The 25347-nt window shown below is 34.3% G+C and overlaps 3 protein-coding genes across 5 annotated transcripts; all 3 read left to right on the forward strand.

Moving 5' to 3' along the window:
• Positions 1-1169: 1169 nt before the first annotated feature.
• On the forward strand, positions 1170-6845 carry LOC132282013 (probable inactive leucine-rich repeat receptor-like protein kinase At3g03770). 2 transcript variants are annotated; one of them, XM_059783657.1, is made up of 8 exons: positions 1170-1790; positions 1990-3214; positions 3351-3484; positions 3634-3877; positions 4571-4782; positions 4876-4901; positions 5621-5732; positions 6253-6845. In XM_059783657.1, exons 1-8 carry the CDS (start codon positions 1788-1790, stop codon positions 6481-6483), a joined length of 2187 nt encoding a protein of 728 aa, XP_059639640.1. In that variant the 5' UTR covers positions 1170-1787; the 3' UTR covers positions 6484-6845. The 2 variants fall into 2 exon arrangements, with proteins under 2 accessions (XP_059639640.1, XP_059639639.1); XM_059783656.1 differs by having other exon boundaries at positions 1170-3214.
• Positions 6846-11216: 4371 nt separating this feature from the next.
• Positions 11217-20445, forward strand: LOC132285959 (uncharacterized). Of its 2 annotated transcripts, none has more exons than XM_059788200.1 (9): positions 11217-11436; positions 12132-12916; positions 13231-14486; positions 14986-15265; positions 15654-15878; positions 18252-18425; positions 18943-19149; positions 19256-19372; positions 19732-20445. In XM_059788200.1, exons 2-9 carry the CDS (start codon positions 12209-12211, stop codon positions 20062-20064), a joined length of 3300 nt encoding a protein of 1099 aa, XP_059644183.1. In that variant the 5' UTR covers positions 11217-11436; positions 12132-12208; the 3' UTR covers positions 20065-20445. The 2 variants fall into 2 exon arrangements, with proteins under 2 accessions (XP_059644183.1, XP_059644184.1); XM_059788201.1 differs by lacking the exon at positions 11217-11436 and adding an exon at positions 11532-11608.
• Positions 20446-24613: 4168 nt separating this feature from the next.
• Positions 24614-25347, forward strand: LOC132284174 (putative calcium-binding protein CML23). Its single transcript, XM_059786250.1, has one exon. The coding sequence runs from the start codon at positions 24870-24872 to the stop codon at positions 25293-25295; it is 426 nt and encodes a 141-aa protein (XP_059642233.1). The 5' UTR covers positions 24614-24869; the 3' UTR covers positions 25296-25347.

Genomic DNA, 25347 nt, shown 5'->3' on the forward strand with positions numbered 1-25347 from the left:
AGATTCAAAAGGCTTTAATTATTAAATTAAACTTATGTTCATTAATAGAAGGAGTAAGAAGAGCCAAATGTCAGCTAAAATGAGTGAACTCATAATTCATCATTAAACACGAAAACTTTCTCACGTTAATTAAAAAGTTAGTTCAAATCTCTTTTAATTCTAGAATTGATTGAACAAAATAAAATTTCAACGTCCAAGTAATGTAAGGTAAAATGAAAGAAATTTGTAAATTATCAAAATTTGCCAACTTATCACTTATGTACTTGTAATCTTACAATAATTTCATTGAACTTATCCAAAAAATTGTAATTTGCGCTTGTGTAATGGCTCTGATCTTATTGTGACTGAAAAATTCAAAGGGATAATCAGAGTTTAGGGAACTGAATGGGGTTTCAACTTTAAGGCGAGTACCAATTTGTTTTTATATGAATCATAAATTGATCCAAGGACATTTATATCAATAGAAATGGGTAAAATAGAAATTTTCATAATTGATTTGTGACGTGAAATACAAGTGATAAATTGATCCAAGGACATTTATTTTTTAACGTTAAAGCAAAATGTACATAAGTGCGGATGGATATGATTTTTGGGTTTCCGGTGCTTTCATAATACGGTAAACCTAATTAAAAGGCGGTCCGATATTCAGTGCAGTGGTGGGCCCTTTTCTTGTGGGCCCACATCGTCTGAGCCCAAGTTCCTGAGGTACGGAAGCAAATTCAGTGCAACTTATAATAGTATTTTGCTTTCAAGTTGACAAAGTGGGGACGCGTTGATGGCATTCCCGTAATATGAGAGAATCTTTGGATTTTTTGCAATAGCCATACAAAAAATCCGAACAACCAAAAGTCACAAAGTTACAAAGTTATAGAATCTTTGGATTGTCTCTGTATCACTATTTGTCTAGACGGAACAAAAAATTGGTACTGATAATATAATATCCACAACTATTTATCTTGCAATGTAATGTGTTTCAAGGATGTGAGTATTTTCAAAATAAATGTGTATGGATCGTGAATAAAGGTGGAAGTTTGTGTTGACAAGTTATATTTTTGATAATTTATTTAACTCACCATTAGATTAAATTAAATTAATTATGTTGGTCAATTAATAAATTTTTTAAGTATAAAATCCAAATACAATAAATATAGATGAAAATGGTGGAGGACTATAAACTTTTTAACAGCTGCGGATTGTATGTCTTAAGTTGTGCTGCTTGGTTTTGTTTGTTTGGCTTTGTTTGCCTTGAAAGAAAAAAAAAAGAAAAAAAAGAAAAAAAATTAGAGCTTTGCAGCAATAATTCGCACTTGAATGCATGTACAAAATCGAACCCACAATCACTGCACACTCCTTGTCTGTGTGCGAGAGGAACCGACCATATTAATTTCAGAGACCTGATTGTACCGTCTTCTTCTTCAATGTTAGCAGCACTAAATGCCTTTCCAGTTTCTGTTCTTCCTCTTCAACCACCCCTGACCTCCATTATTATACTACTCCTACTTCACTTCTTTAAATTCCAAACACACATTTATTTATATATTTTAATCACTCTCTCTTCCCAAGGTTCTTCTCATACATCCTTTCTTTCTGTAACCGTCTTTCAATTTTCCTTATTGGGCTGTTCTCTGTTTTTCCACAATATCTGAGACAGAACATAGTTTGTTCGTTCATGTCTTCTTTTTTTTTTTCCCTTGGGTTTGCCATTATTATATGAAAAAATCCAAATTTTCCGAGGGTGAAATCTCTATGGGGTTGTTTGTTTTGCTGATTTTGGTTGAGAATTTACGATGGTACTGTCTCTGTTTCTTATGAATTCTATAAAGTTTGTGTCTTTCTAGGGTTTTTGTTTGCCATTGTGAAATCAAAAGCCTGCAATTGGAACTTTTAATGGGGTACTCAAACATGTTAATTGTAGTGTTTCTTTCATGGGTTTTCTTTATCTCAAATACCCATCAATTACAAAGTTATGAAACTCAACTTCTTATGCAGCTAAGGAAGCATTTGGAGTACCCTTTACCATTGGAAATTTGGGGAAATCAAAATGGAGATTTGTGTAGTTTGACTTCAACCCCAAATATGAGCATCAAATGCCAGGACAATTCTGTCACAAAGCTCGAAATTAAGGGAGATAAGCTTTCCAAGGTTAGTGAATTCAACGGATATCCAGTTCCCAATCACACTCTATCCAAGAATTTTTCTATTGATTTTTTTGTTACTACATTGACAAGATTAACTACCTTAAAGGTTGTTAGTTTAGTGTCTCTGGGAATTTGGGGACCATTTCCTGATAAAATTCGTAGGTTGTCTTCACTTGAATTTTTGGACATGAGTTCAAATTTTATGTTTGGTTCTATTCCACCTCAGTTATCTAGACTGGTTAAGCTTCAAACCTTGACATTGGATAGGAACTTCTTCAATGACACTCTCCCTAATTGGTTGGATTCATTTTCAAATCTCACAATTCTGAGCGTGAAGAACAACAAGTTGAAGGGTCAGTTTCCCTCTTCAATCTCCAAAATCACAACACTCACTGATATTGCCTTGTCACACAATAAGCTTTCTGGTAAATTACCTGATTTGAGTAGTTTAACTAGTCTGCGTTTATTGGATTTAAGAGGAAACCATTTAAATTCTGAACTACCTCTAATGCCTAAAGGTTTGTCCACAGTTCTTCTGAGCAAGAACTCATTCTCGGGTAAGATTCCGGAACAATATGGCAAGCTAAACCAGCTTCAATACCTTGACCTGTCTTTCAATCTTTTGAGTGGAACACTGCCTTCTGCATTGTTCTTTTTGCCAAACATCACTTATTTGAATTTAGCATCCAATATGCTGAGTGGGGCACTTTCCAGCCAATTGAGTTGCGGGGTTGAACTTGGGTACATTGATATATCTTCGAACAGGTTGATAGGTGCACTTCCTTCTTGCTTGGGCAATACTTTGGATGGTAGAGTTGTTAACTTCAGTGGGAATTGCTTGTCCAATGATACTCAACATCAGCATCACAAGTCATATTGCAAAGAAGCATCCAGGGGAAGAGAAATAGGGCTGTTAGTTGGTGTCATTGGAGGAACTGTTATTATTATGGTACTCTTGGCACTTGGGCTTCTCATTTTGCGTAAAAGGAACCGGACACTGGAGCAGCATACATTGCCAATGACTCTGCAAGATAATTTCCAAGCAGGGATTTCTTCTGAGCTACTCGCAAATGCTAGTAAGTTTATACGGTATTTGTTAAGATCTATTATTGTTCTTTTCGTTATTGTTCAAAATGAAAGCTGTTTTCATGCTTCATTTACAAAAACTCCACCTTTATTATTATTTTTTTATTTTTTATTTTATTTCTTTAGGGCTCATTTCTCAAGCAGTGAAAATAGGGACACGAGGAGCCCCAGCATACCGATTGTTTTCCTTAGAAGAGTTGGAAAAAGCCACAAGCAATTTCGATCAGTCAATGTTCTTGGGTGAAGGTTCTATTGGGAAGGTATCCCTGAAAAACTCTTGTATGGTTTGGGAGTTTATGAAGTATCAATTTCTAATTTCAAGATGGCGATTCTTGTTTATTATGCATGCAATGCTAACTTGAGTGCAATGCTCAAGGATATCTTTAACATTTTCTCTTCATCTTCTCAGCTTTACAAGGGAAAAGTAGAGAATGGGACTCAGGTTGCTGTACGATCTCTGACTTTGTTTAGAAAATATTCAATTCGAAACCTTAAACTTCGGTTGGATTTACTTTCAAAGCTTCACCACCTGCATCTGGTTGGCCTTTTGGGCCACTGCATTGATGATAGTGGACAAGATGATTCTTTTAGTGGCAGAATCTTCCTTGTATATGAATATATGCCCAATGGGAATTTTCGCACCCGTCTCTCAGGTCAGTGTAGCATGACATATTTATTCAATTAGTTGACATACATGAATGCATGAATATATACAAACATACATGCCTATACGCTGACAGATAAAAAGGAACATGCAACATGATTCGTTGTGCTTAAAATGGTAAGAATGCATGGGTATTTATCATAAATACATTCAGATGTTCAGATGAAGAAAGTCAAATGGGAGGACTGAATTTTGTATCTTGATCCAATTAGTTGGAATAGAGCTTTATTAGCCAAATTTCAGGGTGTGAGAGTTTCCGGCTGTGAGACCTCAGGCATATGTTACTAAACAATTTGACTCCTTGCAAGTTTGTAATAGTCCCTTTGACCTTCTCATCTAGGAGGAAGGGAAAAGACATTTTGGGGGGCGGGGCTTGTCATTGTTGTTTTAGTATAATCTCCATCCAAAATTTGAAAAAAAGAAAAAAGAAAAAAACTACTGGTTATTTAGAAGGATGTATATGGGTTGGGTGATCCAATATTTTAATTGCATCATTTTGTGATCTGGAGATGAATCCTTGTTGGCACTCAATATAATCTTTTGACATAAACCACCTCTATGGTCATTTTGTTTATATGTTGCAGTAGACTAGTACCATTCAAACCTACAATTTTAAAAATATTCAGTATGCAGCAACTTTATGTAAGTTGTAGCCTCACTCTAACCATATTTGTATGTGCAGAAAGTTGTCCAGAGAATGTTCTTAAGTGGTCAGACAGATTGGCTGTTCTGGTCAGTGTTGCCAAGGCTGTGCACTTTTTACATACTGGGGTAATTCCTGCGTCTTTTAGCAACCGATTGAAGACAAATAATATATTGCTTGACCAGCATGGGATTGCTAAGCTGAGTGACTATGGATTGTCCATAATCACAGACAGAATTGAAAAGCTTGAGGTTTGTTCTTTATTAATTAGAGTACCTTATTGATATTGCAAAAATTTCTTGATTTCATGTTTATATCTAACATAAGTATTGCTTGGTTTGTAGGTGAAGGAAGATGACTCTAAATCATGGTAGGTATCCTTTTGAAAAAACTTTCTTGACAGATGTTCTTGGGAGCAGAAGGGATGCTTCTTGATCTAATTTTTATATGAATAAAGTTTGGCTGCTTGACCAGCCACCAATGGACAATTTATGATAGAGCTTGGAGATTGAAAACATAGAACTTCTGAACTAGGAGCATGATTATGCAGTTTTATCGCGTCTTTTTGTTATCGTCTTATCTTCCTAGACAAATAAAAAAAACAATGGGGGACGGGGGGTTGAGCTCATTGAGTTCATAGAAGTTTACTCTGTGTTCCTGATGTTGTGGCTTGACTTATTCCTTTCCTTTCACATCTCAAGGAAAGGCACGTTGTCATTTGTTAGTTCTGTCAAAAAATGAAATGGGAAAAGGTTTCTGTGTTTATCCTTTAATTTAAGAAAATAAACAAAAACAAACAAACAAATGTGAAAAGGTTATATGCCAGTTAAGACAAGTATTAGGTAATTTACTTTTCCTTTCACTAATACATAGAAAAAGGTCAGGATCTCAAATATGAGAATGTGAACTATATTCATAGAACAGTCAATTTATGAAGAGAGGGAAAAAAAACATTCACCACTCCTAGAACCTGAAATAAGTGGGACCAATCACCAAAGTTTTGTGGTGAACTTTCTACTCAAGCTATTATTAATAATTATTACTAATATTGACATGAAATATTTGACCCTGCGACATGCTTTATTGCAGGCATATATCAAAGTTGGAGGATGATGTTTATAACTTTGGTTTCATATTACTCGAATCAATTGCAGGGCCTATATCAAGTGGAAAAAGAGAAGCGTTTATGCTAAATGAAATGGTATGCTAACGCTATGGTTTAAATGCATATGTTTTGTGACACTTTACTTTTATATAGTTTATTTGTCAGTTGAGTTTTTTTAAAACTCAAGGTACCTAATTGCCAATTCAATATTAATTTCTATATAAGTTGATGTCAAGCTAAGATCATGAAGTTATATATCCTAGAGACTTAGTTGAAATTCTAAAAAAAATTCTCCAAGGGGAAAAAATGATCGTTCTTCTCTGTGTCATCAAGAGATTATTGTTTGGTGTGTTGGTAAAAGCTTGAACTGCCAAGCATGGTAATATCTATATGGATTTGAGTTTGATGGCAGTCACTTTGTGCAAACAATGACGGACTTTAGGTTTTTATCCAATCTACTTCTCCCAGCACCCTTGATAAACGTGTAGGACACTGGCTAGTGGCTTTTTTGTTTTTGTTTTTGTTTCATCAATTAGAGAATTTGATGAGACAAATTTGTACCATTTTCATTTCTTTAATGCAGTAGATTTCTGAGACCTGGTTGTACTCATCACAGGAATCATTTGGTAGTCTGGAAGGTCATCTACAAATTGTGGATCCAATTGTGTTAGCCACTTCTTTACAAGAGTCCTTATCAATTGTGATATCAATCACCAAAAAATGCATATCGCCTGAGTCATCTACTCGTCCATCTATTGAGGATGTCCTTTGGAACTTACAGTATGCGAGTCAAGTCCAGGCGACGGCTGATGCTGATCAGAAACCAGATGCTGCATCACAGTCATAAGTGCCAGACTGCTGTCACGTTTTGAGGGTCTCGCCAACAACTCTGCTCTTCGAACACCCATCCTGATCGAATGGAGCCCAAGAGCAAGAGGAAGTGGTCAAATTTACATGACATGGAGGCATTTTAGCAACAACATTCATTCATACCGTAGAAGCCTCTTTGCAAGTGTGGAAAATTTCCAAGGGGGGCTATTTTAGCACACAACACCACCCATAATCTGACTGTCCTCATTTTGTACATTTTATGTAAATTTGTAAATTCATTTCTAACAACTGTTGTTTATGGATTATGGCTTCCTCTGATACCTTTTTCTCTGAAGAAGACATTGCAGTGAAAATTGTTTCTGAGTTTTTTCATTGTTATTTTTTACTTCTTTGGAATTCTTACTATGTATTGGAATTTGGAACATGGTTATGTATTCAAAAAGCACATCTTAATGTTCTTTAAAAAAAAAATCATCATTTGTTACACTCTAATTTTTGCCGAAAGGGTTTTCCGAGTAACATAATAAGAAAATGAACTTTAATGCAACAGTAATTTTTAAATTTTAATTAAGGTTCATGTGAACTAGTGTTAAGAATTTTCACTTAATATTGATTATTGAAGTTAGGTGTGTTAGGATCCAAATGAAAAAGTTTTTGTTTTGTAGGAAAAATGACATTAAAAGTTTTCTAGGGAAGTTCTTTTTAGTTAGTAACTTCATGACATCAAACCAATAGGAAGCTAGTGCTGTGAAAACCTCCCATGATTAGGCTATTTCCTCAAATCTTTTATATCATTAAATTGATTAATTATCTCTTTCTCAACCGCTTTCAGAATATTAAAATAAAAATAAAAAGAAATAAAATACATTTTTTTTAGAGTGAAATTTTTTCTTGTTATATAAAAAAATTGTTTTCATGAATTGTCCCCATTCTTCAGTGTTATATATATATACTACCCAAATTAGGAATACTATAGAGTAGTTTGATTCCCTTCTTCATGTCTAATTTACGAAATTTACTCCACGTCAGTTTTGAACTCCTTCTAAAAAAAAAAATCATATTTTACAATATGGGAAATAAATAATGAAATCAAAATTTTTTATTTTTATTTTTTTTATGTAAGTGCACTCATTAGTCTTTTGTTTATTCCTTAAACTAAATGACATAAATATCCCTTTTCTTAATTCAGGAAAAAAAGAAGAAGAAGAAGTCCCTTCTTATACTTTTTTTTTTTTTTTTTTGGGCTGGCACCGGAACTCACCTGGGCAGGGCCCCTTCGGGACCCACCCCAGATTACAATGGCAATGGACAGGTTCGAACCTGAGACATGAGGCAGTCCAGGTCGTGACCTTACCAACTCGGTCAAGCCTCCGGGCCCCTTATATTTAATTCTTATGAATTCAATTAAAGATAATATTCCCTAATATCATTTCATGGTAAAAGTGGAGTGTATTTATAAAAGGATGAAGTGCATTTATCACCTCCATTTTAAATGCAGTTCATAAAAATTATAATGTATTTTATATATCATAAATTTAATATATAGTATATAAAAGAATAATATTTACACATTAGAGCATAGGTTGTCTGTCTCAATGTATTATCCATGCAACCTGTTCAATTACTTGCAATGTGGTACATATAGGATGAGGTGGAGTAGTTGTTGCTACTTACCATTTGAGTCTTTTGGAAGCTCCTATCCATCTGTTGGTTACGGAGACATTTGCCTGCTGTTGACTGTTGTTGCCAGATGTGACTTTACAACTTACAAACTCCAGTTCTACGTTATATATTTATATATATATATATATATACAGGGCGAGCCAGAATTTCAATTAAGGGGACATAGAGTAAAAAAAAAAAAAAAAATTCAAAACAAATATAAATTGTTCAAATGAAGAAAAAAAAAAATCATCACAAATATGCTAAATCAATGAATAGTATAAGAAATATAAGTATTTGATTAATTAATATTTTTATTGAATATAGTTATACATCTTTTATTTTAAAAGTGATGCATGAAAATTAGACCCATTAACTTCATAAATTAGATTACTAAGTTAAAATAAATAGAAAAGAAAAAAAACTACATACACATATATCATTCGTAAATGCAAAAAGAAGAATTTTTAGGAGAAAAAAGAAAAGAAAAGAAGAAGAAAAAGGAAAGAAAAATGAGATCTTTCAAAGGAATTAATTGGACTTTGATTGAAGAAGGAAAATTTGACTTTTTTAAAAAAAAAAAATCGAAGAAATTTTAAGAGTATAAGAGCATCTCCTGTTAAAAAATATTTTTGTGTAAAATATACACTATCATATGTGATTTGTAAATTTTTTTCATCTCCAGTATTTTGTTAAGATACACTGCCACATCACCAATATGTAAAAGGGTTATGTATTTTACATAGCACTTTTTACGCCGCCATGTAAGCATATTTTTTCTCTTCTCTCCTTTCCCACTAGCAGTTCTCTTTCTTCTCTCTCATTCCTTCATGCCTCTTTGTTTCCTACTTTTCTAGAGTGGAATAGAGAAGAATATGTAATTGGCGGCAAGGTGAGAACTGTTCAATCATCTTTTATTTACTTTTTTTAATAAACATAATTAGATTCATCACTTTCGTTTAATCTTATCTTCTACAATCATACTGTAGATTATATGATTTTTTTAGATTTTTTATCCTTTTTACATTCTATTCTAATGAGATAAATATGTACTAATCAAATATTAGATATATACTTTAATCACGTAATTTCTACATACGTATATTTTATGTTATTATTTGTTATAAGTTAGAATTTCGGTGACGATGGCATAAAAGGTTTGTTATTGGGGGATGGGAAAGTAATATAGGGGGAAATTATTTAATTGCCAAAAAGTAAACTGAATAAAGTAGGTTTGTAAAAGTTAGATAAGGTTTTGGGTATGACAACGTGGTTGGTTATTATTAGGGGATAATTTTTTACACAAAAGGTATAAAACAATCGCTCGAGCTAAAAATTGGTAGTACAAAATTATTGTGTAAATCTACTTTGACACATCAGATTTACACAAAAAAAATTTTAACAAACCGCTGGAGATGCTATAAAAGGGCAGAAAGAAAAATTTAGAATATAATTTTAAAAATTAAAAATTTTGAGGGCCTCGGGGGCATTATATAGAATTTTTTTATAAATATTAAAATAAATTAAAAAGTAACCATATTTTATGTTAGGCGGGGCAAGCCAGAGGCACATGCCCCCCTAACCCTGTATATATAGATCATAAAAATGTATGGTATTATTTTAAAAGTATTAAAACAGATCATGTTCGATCCCCTTCACCACTGGTACCAGCTGCTACATTTGCTTTGAATCCTTTGATCATCTTGAGGTGGACATGTCAGCTAAATGATTTTAAAAGTATTAAAATGTTGTATATGTATGCTAAATGATTGATTTATTGTTTGCCTAAAGTTCAAGCACATTATTAAATTAATGCTAAACACGTGAGCAAGGTACATTCTTTTTATATTAGTGTTAGGTGATCTTGTCTCCTATATTTTCGTTCATGAGATTTACTTTTGTATATATATATATATTAGTTGGTACTCACACATATATATATATATATATATATGTATATTAGTTGGTATTTACATACACATATCTTTATGGAGACTTGAATCATTAACTTGCCTTTTAAAAGTAAAGATTTGCTGATACAGCTAGATTACTGACTCGTTGATTAAAAATTATATTAGTTGATATAGAGGGTTGAAACTTGTCACTCCAAAATAATATTATTTTTAGTTAGTATTCACACATTCTTCTAAAGAATTGTTTACACCTAGTAAAAATCGATACTGGGACGTGAGGCTTCATGAGGCATAGCGCCTAAGTATTTTTCAACCAGACGAACTTCTTAGGATTTATTTTAATTATTTTTCACTTTGAGGATGATATTAAACATGTAAATGATGTCTTTGAATTAAAATTGAAGAAAAAAGGAATTGTTTTGTTGAGAGAATTATTTAAAAAATTATTTTATTTATAAATATAAAAATTATCTCAATTTAATGATTATGACTCTTGTTTTTAGAATCTTGTTCGTAATCTTACCCGTTTTCAAATGAGTAGATTATGTAATAAGAGAGAAAAAGAAAAAGTAAAACATGTATTTGCCTAAAATAAAAAAATAAAAAAAATCCCTATATTTTTCTATAAATTAAAAGGCTTTCTATTCTTAAAAAAAAACACAAAAGGTATGGGACCATATGATATTTTATTTATTTAACACTGGTGGGGTTCTGACGGCAAAATGTCGGTGAGTATTATGCAACCATTTCATGAAACGACGAACACCATAAAAAGAGAGTACCAAACGACCCACACTAACTTAATATAGGTTATTTACCACGCAATATCGATGGCGTGAAATAAACATCAATTTCGATTGGTACATTGGACCACTTGGGTTTGGTGGTTGTAAATGGAGCGTGATTAACTTACCCCAAAAAAAAATGGAGCGTGTAAACGCTCTATTACACCGAGAGTGGTATTACAATATATACTCTTTTATTGTAAACATTCTCGATGAATAATAATAATCTCTATTTTAAGCAATCAACAGCATTAGGTAAAAGCATAAAGCCAGTCAAAACGTTGTCGTTTCTCCGTATTGTGAATGTAAATTATTCCATATGAAAGGTACGGGACCCTCTTTTTCTCTTTAATTAATTAACTGAATTTTTTTTTTTCCCCAAAAAATACTCTTTTGTTCGTGAGCTTAGCTATGCTTTTTATTTATTTATTTTCTTTTAAGACATTCTTGGTATTCTTCATCACCGACTCACAGGCTCAGAAACTCAGATACATACATACATACATACATCTCTCACAGCCTCATGACCAAACCATCCGATACAGAAGGAAACGCTTTGCCCTTTCTCTTCCCCACATTTCTCCGATTTTTAGCTCTATTTTAGTCTCAGTAAGTGTTTATGTTTGAATTCTTATGAATGTATTCCACTGATTATATATATATATATATATATATATATATATATATATATATATATGTCTGTATGTTGATTTGATGCCGGCATTGTTATGTACTGTGATGGTTCGAGCTTGGGATTGAATGATTTCATCTCCTTGTGCTGGTAATTTTTTGGATCTAACTTAAAATACGATCCAACACTGACAAATTTTACATATTTCTTGTACATAGATTCACTCATTCACATGCTTTTTAAGTATCCAATGAGTGTGCAAACAGAGATTTTTCACCTTAATTGAGCTTCAAACACACGGATTTGAGTTCTTCTGACCTCAATTTGACTGACATTTCTCTTCTTATTCCCTTGCCTTTTTTTTTTTTCTGAAAAATAATTTGTGTTTCTTTTTTTTTTTTTTTTTTTAAAAAAAAATTAGAGGTCCTAACATTAAATTTTTATGCATTTGTGGGAGTGTTTTCTTTGGTTCATGGCTAAGGAGACGCAAAAAACCCAACAATTATCAAGTGAAATCATTTATTATTGAATGTTCTTTTTTGTTTCTTTTAAATGAAATTTGTAACTATGCTCTATTTAATGAACTTAGCATGTTGCAGTGTTTAATTTTTCTGAAACCACTTTTATGTTTGCCGGAAAAACTTATCTATCTTTTACTTTTTTTTTTTCATAGGGGTTTTGTGATTGAATTTGATTAAACACGCAAGTGTTGCATTGTGCATCTGGAGGGATACCAGTGTTGCTGCAACAATGGTTCTGGGACTGAGGACGAAAAACAGGAAAAATCAAGTGGATTATCTGATACACCTTCTGGAGATCAAGCCTTGGCCTCCATCTCAGTCATTGAGATCCCTTCGATCCGTTCTAATTCAGTGGGAACATGGTGATCGGAATTCTGGTTCTACTAACTCAGTTGTCCCTTTCCTTGGGTCTGGTGTTGGCGACGGGAAAATTGAATTTAATGAGTCTTTTAGACTTCCTGTAACACTGTTAAGGGAAATGTCCATTAAAGGTGGGGATGGTGGTGACACTTTCCAGAAGAATTGCATAGAGTTCAATTTGTACGAACCTCGGAGGGATAGGACAGTGAGAGGTCAGCTGCTGGGAACTGCAGTCATAGATTTGGCTGACTATGGCATTGTCAAAGAGACTTTGAGCATAAGCGTGCCCATGAACTGCAAAAGGAACTTTAGGAATACAGGTCAACCACTTCTGTTTATTAAAATCGAGCCAGTTGAGAAAGGTCGCACCAGCTCCTCATCAAGGGACAGTCTGTCAAAAGAAGCATTGCTGGAAAGGAATGGTGCTGAATCTGTTTCTGCTTTGATGAATGAAGAATATGCTGAGGAAGCTGAGATTGCATCATTTACGGATGATGATGTCTCATCTCACTCATCTCTGGCTGCTTCTTCTCCAGCTTTGGAGTCTAATGCGGTTTTACCACCTCAAAATGAAGAGGTATCCCTACTTGTTTTTCTTCAATTCTCCTATTTGTAGTAATAATTTTTTTTAATACTAATTTGCATTTCATTTTAATTCTTCATATGATTGATTTGGAATGTTTATGTTTCTGTGTCTTGTCCGAGTTTGTCATATAAGCTATAAATATTAGATGCACAATTCCTTAGGACAGTGTACATCTGCATGCAGGTAATGTAATGTTGTTAGATGTGTGGCATGATGATAATCTTTTGGATAACCCTAATTTTCTCTTTAAAGATGTAGATGCACAGTTTCATATCATTTGATAACCGGTTGGCATGAAATTGCAGAATGGATCACAGGTAATGAATGATTGCCCAGGCGAGGATAAAGAGGAGCATTCCTTAGCTTCAAAACAGGGGCTTGCAAAATCAGATGTGAAGCCTGTGAGTGAACAACATGAAACTCTGAAGGGGACTTCATCTTCTTTGTCATCAACAAAGTCATCTTCTGATCTGGAGAAGAATGTAATAATTCATGCTACTTCATCTAACCTTCCTGCGCCAAGCTCCTCAATCTCAAAGAAAATTGTTTCCCACGGTGTTCAATCTTCATCCACATCTATAGCTGATGAGGAAACAGAGGAAAAGTTGAACTTCAGCATAAGAAGCAATGAACATGACTCTTTGGCACCAGAGATTGATGAAAATGTTGCTAATGACAGAATTGAAATTAGTGGTACTGCTCAAGGGTCCACTAAGGAAAGTGTATTGAATGATCCTTCATCAAAAGTAGCCTCCTTAGATACAGATTCCCAGATGAATGAAAAGTTGGACTTCGCAAATTCAGTTGAATCTTTTGTCAATGGAGAAGATGATAATAAAGCTTGGAGTCATACAATAAGAAGCATGCACAAGATAGCAAGTACTGATGTTTTTCTGAATTCTTCTACGCAGGACAACGGAAGGGAAAATGAAGAAAATGGACAGGATAGGCAATTCCTGGAAGAGAAAAAGAATTCTACAGAAGATGAATCATTATATAGATTATCACATGATGATACAAGAAAGCAAGTCCCTTCCGGAAGTGATGCAGTTTCTTTCAACAGGGAAAATGTTGGAGTACAGAGTAATGTCCTAAATAATGATAGATTAAAGCATGTGAAGTCTGTTCGCTCCCCAATTGACACGGGCAGGAGCAATGGATCGTTCAGGAGTAATCAGTTTGTGGAAAAAGTAAAAGATGTTAGTATTATAGGAGATGCTCAAAATGGGGTTAGAAGCTTCATTAGCAATGAACGAAAAGATGCTAAGATTTATCCGGAGACAAGAAGCATCTATTTGGACAGCAAGATCCAGCAATTGGAACACAGAATAAGGACCCTTGAACGAGAATTAAGAGAAAGTGCTGCTATTGAGGTTGGTCTTTACTCAGTTGTTGCAGAGCATGGAAGTTCCATAAATAAGGTCCATGCTCCAGCTCGGCGCCTTTCTAGGTTTTATCTTCATGCTTGCAAAGAAAATGGCCAACCAAGGGCAAGTGCAGCTAGAAGTGCTGTTTCAGGATTAGTTTTGGTTGCAAAAGCATGTGGAAATGATGTTCCTAGGTACTTTCTGAATCACAGGTTTTCTGCAAATCCCATGAAAACAGGCCTTCTAAAGGGTGTCGCCTTTGTCAACTAGATAACTAGAAAAGTTTGGTCTCAGACCAAATATTAGTGTTCTTGGTTGGTTGATTGAGGAAATCAGAGGGTTAAGCTGTAAAAACCCTAATGTGGTCCCTTGCAGCAATTTGAATATGCCTCAAGTGTCGGTGTTTGGACTTACTATTAGGCTTACCCAAATGATCTCCTAGGGATGACTGTTGAAAATTTCTGTTCCATTACATGGAAAATCAGAAAAAGTTAACAGGATGGGAATTTGTATATGAGGCCAAAACAAACTTGACTTGGCAGAGTGAGGATTTAGGAGTACGGTCCCAGAGGGACTGTTCATGATACTGCATCTGATTCTTGTAGAGCATTATGAAACTGTATTTATTGCTTAAGAAGGTTCTTAGACCATTTTATATGAGCTCATTTTCTTTACCTCCACTCCTGAATGCAGGTTGACGTTTTGGTTGTCAAATTGTGTTGTATTGAGAGCAATTATAAGCCAAGCCTCTGCAGAACAGCAACTACAATTTGTCAAAAGGACCGGTGGCCAGAAGGGAAACAACAAGAAATCATCTTCACTTGAATGGAATGACACCTCCTCAAGCAAAAAGACTAGAGGGGCTTTACGTGAAATTTCTGATGATTGGAAGGATCCTCGTGCTTTTACATCTGCACTGGAAAAAGTTGAAGCTTGGATCTTCTCCCGGATTATTGAATCTGTCTGGTGGCAGGTCATTTCATAATTGTTCTTTTTAGTGCAATCCCTTCACAAATTTCTCCTCAAATAATTCCAAAGATTTGGTTTGTACCCAATCTACCTACCGAACAACCCCAAACTTGTGTGACCTGTGGACCACCGCAAGTACTGTCTTCCTTTTGAAGGAAAAAAGAAAGAAATTTTTTTCTGCAAACTTATAAATTGTAAATGAAGATAGCATCTGGTTCTGGTTGTAAAGTCTCTTGGATATTGTTCCTGAGACTTTTCCATGAGCTTGAACAGTCTTATCTAGGTGACTAAGATTTGGGGCAACTAATATAATTAGATAATAATAGCTAATACTACTTTGAACCTAGAACAAGTTGGAATTAGCTGACCTATTTTCCTCATCTGTTTTCCAGACTCTGACTCCACATATGCAGTCTACTGCTGCAAAGGCAATCAATGGATGCATGGCTTTGGACTTGAGTAAAAGCTACGAAAGGACATCGAGTTCAGGCAATCAAGAGCTGATAAATTTCTCATTAGAACTTTGGAAGAAGGCTTTCAAGGATGCTTGTGAAAGGCTCTGTCCTGTTCGAGCTGGAGGACATGAATGTGGCTGCTTGCCTGTGCTGGCTAGATTGGTAAAATCTATATGCCCCATTAATTCTTTATAATGCACACGGGAGGGTCTAGTATCTCAACATGCCAGTTTTTTGTTAGGTATATTTGTGCATAAAGCTCCAACACTGTTCGTTAAGTTGCAAACTCATATGGTGATAAAAGTTATTTGATCGGATGATACAATTTGATCAAGTCATAAATTATTAACAGAAAAACTCCAATCAAGGTGGCCCGAGAATTTTGGAAGGAATTATTGAGTTTTTGGGTTTTAAGTGTAACCTTATGTATGAGATATTGAATAACTGAACAATATAATGGCTCAAACAGTTAATGGATTCTGTACTTTATTGTATAAATTAGAGTGTTACTTTTAAAAATATAGGGACATGAAAATACATAATAATGGTTATATTCATATATTATGCTTGTTTCTTATCTTCAATAGCTTCTAAAATGTACCAACTAGATGTTTTGAAATAGAATACTAGTTTTAAACCAAGGAGTGAGCCGAATTCAAGGACAGAGTATCTCAAGGCCCTTGGATGCATTGAAGTGGGACCAATTTTAAAACTGAGGGAATGAGCCAAATCAGCACTAAATTCCTGTTGCATGAGCTCTATACTGGCATTCCATCTTTTATGTCTCAGTTGAGGACAGTGCATGTAGAAGTATCCTGTGTTTGTATGCACAACAATTTGGTGCTTTCCTACAATCCTTGAGCACAGAATAGCCTTCTGCTCCATTTTCAGGATTATTTATTTATTTATTTTTTTGGAGACCATGCATTCTGTAAGAGTATGCATAGGAACAAATTTTCTAGGGTAATATTTTTGGGTTATTAATTAAGCAATTTCTTATTTTATTTTTAGGTTTTTAAATTGGAAACGGGCATCAGAGTCGCATCTTCAATTTTAAAAGACATCTTATTTAAGTTGGCGAAGTAAACTGGGGTACCGACAAAATTTCCTATATTCAAGTCAAATTTTTAAGTGTTTTTTTGACAGTATATGCAGAGTACTAAGTTATTTTACTTTATTTATTATTATTAATTTTTTCCTTTGAGGTGTTCAACTGTTCATTATCAGCTGTTGAAATTTGTATACAATGAAAGACATTTATAATAAATTGGTAGTAGTTTAGTAACCAGATTAACTCAAATTATCCACTATCTGGGCTTTGTGAAGACGTCTAAAGGATTTGTGTTTTGAAAGCTTGCCCATACAAGGAAAAAGAAAGGGAAATTGACCTTTAGTGAATTGAAGATAGCATGTTTATGTGTTGAGATCTTATGCAAATTTAATTATCTTTTTAGTAACAAAATTAACTTTTATTTATAGAATGGGATCTTTTATTGTTGGTCTTAAGTTAGAAAATAACCCATTATGTTGTTCAGCCTATGTTACAGTTACTCAGGTATGTGTGTTGGGTGTGGGTATGTATCCACACATCGGATGTGTCGATTACCCAAACATAGGCTCCTTCTGTTTGGGTAATCGACACATCCGATGTGTGGATACATACCCACACCCAACACACATACCTGAGTAACTGTAACATAGGCTGAACAACATAATGGGTTATTTTCTAACTTAAGATATATATATATATATTTGTACAGTAAACTAATGTCTTAAACTAATGTCTCTTTGTAACATATTGATCAATATATAGGCATTTCACTCTTTTTAGATCAATAATATTGAATTATTGGATATGTTTTTTAGGTGCATTACCCCTGTCTGAGTATTGTGTGTCCGACACAGATACTTCACCTACTTTTGAAGAGTCTATGTACATGGTGTTTAGTGTGGCATTTAGGATTCACACATATTTGATCAACTTTATCTTTTGGAATTTTATATATAGAGCAATGTCTGATTGTTAGACTCGATGGGTATACCATTTTCAATGTTTAATATATATATTTTTTAATGTTAGTTGCCATATTTGATTATGTAGGTTATCTCCCATCGGCCAGTAAGGGATTATTTCTATTGACTTTTGACTCCCTTCTGGCCTTATGAATCCATTAAATATTGGGTTCTTCTCTCTTCACCTACTTTTGAAAAGTCTATGTACATGGTGTTCATTGTGGCATTTAGGATTAACACATATTTGATCAACTTTATCTTTTGAATTTATATATATAGAGCAATGTCTGATTGTTAGACTTGACGGGTATGCCAATTTTTCAATTTTTCAATGTTTATTTATTTATTTATTTTTTTAAATGTTAGTAGCTATATTTGATTACGTAGGTTAACTGACAGAACCTTGATTTTTACCATAAAAATGATAAATATAACATCAATATGCATCTCTCATGTAATTATATTTATTTATTTGAGATAACTATTTTTATTTATAATGCTGGGCCTCTCTTATTTAACTAGATAATGGAGCAATGTGTGGCTAGATTGGATGTGGCTATGTTCAATGCCATCCTTCGTGAATCTGATGATGACATTCCAACAGATCCTGTATCTGATCCCATTAGTGATGCCATGGTTCTTCCCATTCCAACAGGGAAAGCAAGCTTTGGGGCTGGTGCACAACTAAAGAATGCGGTGAGAAATACAAAAAGCTTGTATCAAGCTGATCTCAAAGTGAAATTTAATCATATCCGTTGATAATTTATTTTCCTGGAGAATGCATAGTGATGCTACTGATTCCACATTGTTTGAGACTGTCTTCCTTGCCTTTTCTTTTCAGTGGTCTCTGACATCTGTTACTGTGTTTTCATTTGTTATTTGAAGAGAGAACATAATTTCCAAGTATAACTCTTGCCAATTTTTCCAAATTCATGGTTGCCAACCTTCATAATGAATATCAAAAGACTCCTCATATTCATAGTGTCGATCTAGGAGAGGATCACATTAGAGCCTACAAAATTGTGGGTTAAAATCCATGTTGTGTTACTTTCTTTTGAAAAGCCAACACATGATAGTGCACCTCATGCTAAGTTATTAAATGGTGTCGACAATAAATAGAGTGGATGTATCATTTATGAAGCAAATGTAATGTAATTGAATACATTATCCACCCTTTTTTTTTTTTTTTTTTTTTTTTTTTTGTAAATAACAGATTGGGAACTGGTCTAGATGGCTTACTGACCTTTTTGGTATTGACGATGATGACTCACTTGAAGATGAGAATGACCATTATGAAGATGATGATGATGGAAGAAAAGCATGTGATGCTTCTTTAAAATCTTTCCATCTTCTCAATGCTCTTAGTGATCTCATGATGCTTCCAAAGGACATGCTCCTAAGTAGGTCAATTAGAAAAGAGGTATAAACTCTAGACTCAAAACCTTCCAATCTCAGTATGTTGTCTGCATGACCCATATGTCGTACCATTGTTCCCAATGCTAAATGTTTTAAATTTTTTTTTGAAGGTATGCCCTACATTTGGGGCATTGCTAATCAGGAGGGTTCTCAAGAACTTTGTCCCAGACGAGTTCTGCCCAGATCCAATTCCCAAGGTTGTGCTTGAAGCTCTGGAACATTCTGAGGTTTGTCCATTTCAAAAGAAATCTGTCTTCTGTTTTCATTACTCGCTTTATGTGCAAAGTTAAACTTAAGTGGCTTCTAAAGTTAATTCATTCCATGATTTTGTTAATTAAAATAATTAAATAAATGAAAAATCACAGAGTTTGCATGAATAATTCTTATGGCAAAGATATGTCATTCTGGTACTATAGTAGTTTTGAATGATAAGCATGTAATTAAATTGTGAAAGTAAAATCACTGAGGGTAGTTGTAGTGGCAAAAATTGTGAAATACCTTGTGATTGCCTGGGTTTGTGTCTTGCCACAACAACAATTATTCTTGAGTCACAATAAAAAATTGTTCTGATTTTATTTTGATTCAGGATCCTCTTGAAGCTGAAGAAGGTTCTATAACAAACTTTCCATGCACTGCAGCTCCTATAGTTTATTTGTCACCTTCAGCAGCTTCAGTTTCAGGTATTATAGGAGAAAATGGAAAGAAATCTCAGCTGAGAAGGAGTGGGTCCTTAGTGCTCAAGAAATCGTACACCAGCGATGATGAGCTTGATGAATTGGATTCACCTTTAAGTTCAATCATCGACAGCTTTCGGGGTTCACCTACTCCAACAAAACCTAGTTGGAAATCAAATGAAAATGGCATTCGGAATACTGTCAGGTATGAACTTCTTCGGGAGGTATGGATGAAGAGTGAGTAGCAATGCTGGACTTGGCTGACAGGATTTGCCTATACTTGTAAACATCAGATAGCTTCCAAAATGCACATACTCCCAACAGCAGCTTAGATTGTCAAATTGATTCCTTTTGGGAACAAATGGATGAATGACGAGAACTATATATATAAATATATATATATATATGGCTAGCAAGAACAAATAATTGTATAACCCGGTTGTTTTGTCGTCTCTTTTTTTTTTTTTTTTTTTTCAGGGTTGGGTTGGAGGAGAGGGATTAGTTGTTTTATAGAGTTGTAAATAACATTTCTGTATTATCTGTTACTTGTTTGACGGCTTTGTTTCTCTCATATTTCTTCAAATATGAACTTGCCAATTTGTATTGTAGAGGAATTTTCGTTCTAATTTGTGCATTAGACCGCAATTTGGGGATTTGTCACCGAGTTTATTTAATGATAAATGGACCTTTTAACGGCACCGAGCTATTTAATTTTCCAAGTTATAACACTGTTGAAGATTGTTCTCTATGTTTCTTCCTGACAAATTCCAAGGGTGTTGTGGAAATTGAAACAAGATGTACAATAGAAGAGAAACTGGAAAATTAATAACATATTAAGAATTCAAAAGAAGCACCAGTTTGTGGAATGAGGGATAGGAGAATCGTAGTTAAATTTGTGTTTGAAGAAATATAGGTAATATAATTAGATTTACATTCCAAGTATGACTAATATTTTTAATAACAAATATTGTGTGATGATTCAGAAATCAAATGACGGGAGAATGAAGAATTAATAATCTATGTGTCAGGAACTGACAGCCACGGCCAAGAAAAAAAAAGAAAAAGAATTCAATGAATATAAATATAAAGCGATAAACACAAGCATACATCTTAGGCTCTTCATGCGAGGAGTATAAGAGGGAGATGCGTCTATGGTGGCGCCGCCAGTCTCAGGTGGCAAGAGTCGACCATGACGGCAGAGAGAGAGAGAGAGATGGTAGGAGGAGGAAATGAGGATGAAGAGAAGACTAGGATTAGGAATGGAGACAGTTTCACTTCAATATTACTTTATTGCCATTAACCGGGTGTTGTGTTACCCACATTTTGTTCGATAATTAAGAATATGACTGGATGATTTCATTATCAGCTACAATGGGTCCACGTGCATATCGAGTCGTTGGTTTAGTGGAGCAACCAAAATAAAAAAATGATGTAAGAAACCAAATTACATTGAACATTGCACTACTTGGCGGCTTCCACACCTATTGGAGAGTTGAATGGTCGGACAGATGACACGTTGATCATTTAATAATTAATCCCAACTCCCAAGTCAACTGATTTGGATCTCTCCGGTTGAATGGGTAAAATTTCATTGTTTGTGATTTGTTAAAGAAAAATGCTTCTCTCCTGTCCTTTTAATGCTTGACATGGATCAATAAAAATATGATATGTGTTAAATTTTTTTTTTAAAAATAATTAATAAAAATTATTTAAATCTTATAATAGATCATCCAAAAGGATATATATATATTTTTTCTTATGCTTTGAGAATTTCTATTACAAACTCTTCATATTGCAATCCGTTATAAAAGAAGAAGCTAAACAATTAGTCCAAATATGATAAATTAATTACAATTATAAGATTCTAATTATCAATAGAATTTAAAGAAATCAATTTGACTTTAGATTATGTTAAGAATATAATTGACTCATCACCATTTATTCTCTGATTTGGTTTCCTAATTTTCATGCTAATCAATTATGTAGTCAATTATCTTTTTGTTGTATTTTCTCCATTAGTTGTACTTTCCTTTTTGTCTTATTTCCCATAGTTAGCAATGTTGCAAAGTTGTATATATGTATTGTAACCTTCAGAAGCAATACACGATAGTTTTATTTCTTCTCCTCCACTTCCTAAATCTCATCATGGTATCAGAGCATCCATATCGTCTGACACATTTGTTTTCTCTTCTTTTGAGATAAGTTATTTTGTTTGACACCCGTTTGCAATGGGGGATCAAACTAAGAAAAACATTTATACCATTCAACCCTCAGATAATCTAGGGGCTATTTTAGTGTCTTCTCTGTTGAATGGAGACAACTATACCATGTGGAGTAGGGCTATGCTGAAGGCTCTTAGTGCGAAAAACAAGTCTGGTTTTGTTAATGGAGCAATCTTAAAGCAGTCAAAAAAGGATGCAGATTTTAGGAACATATTGTGGGGATTGGAAGCAATGCGATGACATGGTGGCCTCCTGGATCGTGAATGCCATCATCCCAGAACTTGCAGGTGACGCCATTTATGCAGAAATAGCTAGAGACTTGAGGAAAGGTTTTCTCAGCATAATGGCCCTCGAATCTTTGAACCCCAACAAAAGATTATTTCTATATCACAAGGTCAGGATTCTATCACAATTTATTATTTAAGGTTAAAGGGGTTGTGGGATGAATTGAATGTTTATTCTCTAATACATCATTGCACTTGTGATTCTAACAAGACCTTGGAAGGATATAGAGACAGAGATCGCACCATGCAGTTCTTGATGGGTTTGAACGAAAGCTATACAACTGTACGTAGGCAAATATTATTGATGAATCCTATTCGTGGTATGGCTAATCCACATTCGTGGTATGGGTAATCCACGTCCCACCATATTGGCTGGCCTCTTCAGTCATTTTTGAGATGGGGTTGCAACAGAGATGGCAGGTAACAAATGTAGCGGCTTGAACCATCTCTAATCCGACACGATTAAATAAACAGGTTAATCGTGTCGACCCTTTTATGACCCAAACCCGTTTATGTCAAACCCAAACCCTTTTAACTCATGTCCGGTTCATGTCGTATTGTCATGTCGTATTGTCGTGCATAATTTACCACCCCTAATTGCACTATTTGGCGGCTTCCACACGTTGATCATTTAATAATTAATCCCAAACCCCAAGTCAACTGATTTGTATTTCTCCGGGGTAAAATTTCATTGTTTGTGATTTGTTCAAGAACACTGCTTAGACCGCATAAATAGGAATGTCCTTCTAATGTTGATATGAACCAATAAAAACATGATATGTGTCTAAAACTTTTAAAAAATAATTAATAAAATTATTTTGATCTTTTTGCCGATCATTCAAAAGGAAATATATATTTTTTCCTTATGTGTTTGAGATTTTCTATTGCAAACCCTTCATATTGCAATTAGTTACAAAAAAAGAAACTAAACAATTAGGACAAACATGGTAAATTAATTACAATTGTAAGACTCCAATTATCAATGGAGTTTAAGGAAATCAATTTAGCTTTAGATTGTAACATGTGGTGATAAATTTCAAAATTTTGAATGCCACTAACGTATTTAATTAGTTGGCCTCTTGAGTCATTCTGGAGACCTCTTGAGTCATTCTGGAGATGGAGTTGCAACAGAGATAGCAGGCAACGAATGTGGTGGCTTGAATCATCTTTAAAGATTGGATGTAAAAGATTAGGGTTTGGGAATGGAGGAGGTGGCAAGCAATGGAGGTGGTGGAGGTCGATTGGTGGAAGAGAGGATTAATATTAGGGTTTCAGAATAGTGAGTTAAAGATGGGAGAACCGGTTACCAGGTCTCTGGATGACCCGTGAAAAGATTCGAATGATTTAAGTTTAATTTTTTTATTATTATTTTTAAAACATGCCATGTTGTTATTGGTCCATATTAACATAAGAAGGAGAGAGTTCTATTCATGCCGCCTAAGCCAAACTTTTTTCTTTTGTCGAACCGAAAAACAGTTAAAACACTAATATCTTTTTATTTATTATATTTTAATTGGTAAGCAAACTTTTCATTAATCTAACAACTAGTAAACCAAATGAACCAGAACCACCAGATTCCTTTTTTATTCAACTCCAACCTTAAAAGGCTAATTAAGCCAAACTTTCGTGTTGACCGGGTGCAAGACAAAAACTCCGTGTTAGTCCAACTATACAAAAAATAGTCAGAATACCATGTAATAAAAGAAAGCATATTTGATAATACCATATGTTATGAATATTTTTTTAGCTAAACCCATTGTTAAGTTGTAGAAGAAATCATGAACAATCCGTGCAAACTTGTGAATCATGATGCTTCGCGGGGACATTCCATCATTTGACCTCTGTATTTCAAGAATCACACGGATCACCTGTGAGATTAAAGAACCAATTAATATTGCCGGTGCAATAAACATGTATATATATTTAATACTAGTGCTTATCCGGTAATGGCAGTTAATTATTACATGCAATATATATATATATATATATATATATTCCACTTCTAGATCATTTTGAATTTCACTATTTGTTGTCTTGAAGGAATTTTTAGTGAAACTGATCATTTCCTCGCAAATTCCTTTCTTTGAATGATCTAATTGATGCCAACAGTACGGAGTCTACGGACTTGGCGCATCTTGGACGGCTCTTATTTTTCTTCCTAATTACGAAATTACCCCGAAGCCTCATATTTTCTTCAACTCCTGTTACAAATTTCTTGGTCAACTTTCCAGACGCGGCATTAGATATGTGTGTGTATATATATATCACAAAACTAACAGAAAATCTAATGGAAAACCTCTTTTGCAGATCAGCTCAAGCCTGAGCAGCAAACCTCCTCCCTTCTTCACCTAGCTCTTTTACATATTCATACACACCTCGTTCAGTTATACAATATATTCAGCTCATTGTGGAGGCATATTAGGTTATATATTTCTCTTTTTTGGTTTAATTAACAGAATTCTTTTACAGAATCCAACTGGTACATGTATTTAAATATCTTGATAAGTCCATTGATTGTTGTTTAAACTTTTTGCAATATAATTAATGGACAAATACAAGCAATATGAATACGTATTCAATCGTTTTGATGACAACAGAGATGGGAAGATATCGGCTTCAGAGCTGCAGCTTTGTGTGGGGTCAATAGGCGGAGAGCTTGAGCTGGCGGATGCAGAGGCGGCGGTGTTGGTGATGGACTCGGACGGTGATGGGCTGCTGGGGTTGGAGGACTTCGTTAGACTACTTGATGGAGTAACAGAAGATGAGAAGGTAAAAGATTTGAGAGAGGCTTTTAAGATGTATGAGATGGAAGGTTGTGAATGTATTACACCCAAGAGCTTAAAGAGGACACTTAGTAGGCTGGGAGAGTCTACTACTATTGATGAATGTGAGGTGATGATAGCTCAATTTGATCTCAATGGTGATGGTGTCCTCAATTTTGATGAATTTAAGGTCATGATGATGTGTTAGTACTGTTACTATATATATATTATATTATACATATATGGTGCATTTTTTTGTC

The sequence above is a fragment of the Cornus florida genome, unplaced genomic scaffold (assembly GCF_030987335.1).
Source record: "Cornus florida cultivar Cherokee Brave unplaced genomic scaffold, ASM3098733v1 CherokeeBrave_3.0.0_Hap2_Chr11, whole genome shotgun sequence".
Lineage (NCBI taxonomy): Eukaryota > Viridiplantae > Streptophyta > Magnoliopsida > Cornales > Cornaceae > Cornus > Cornus florida.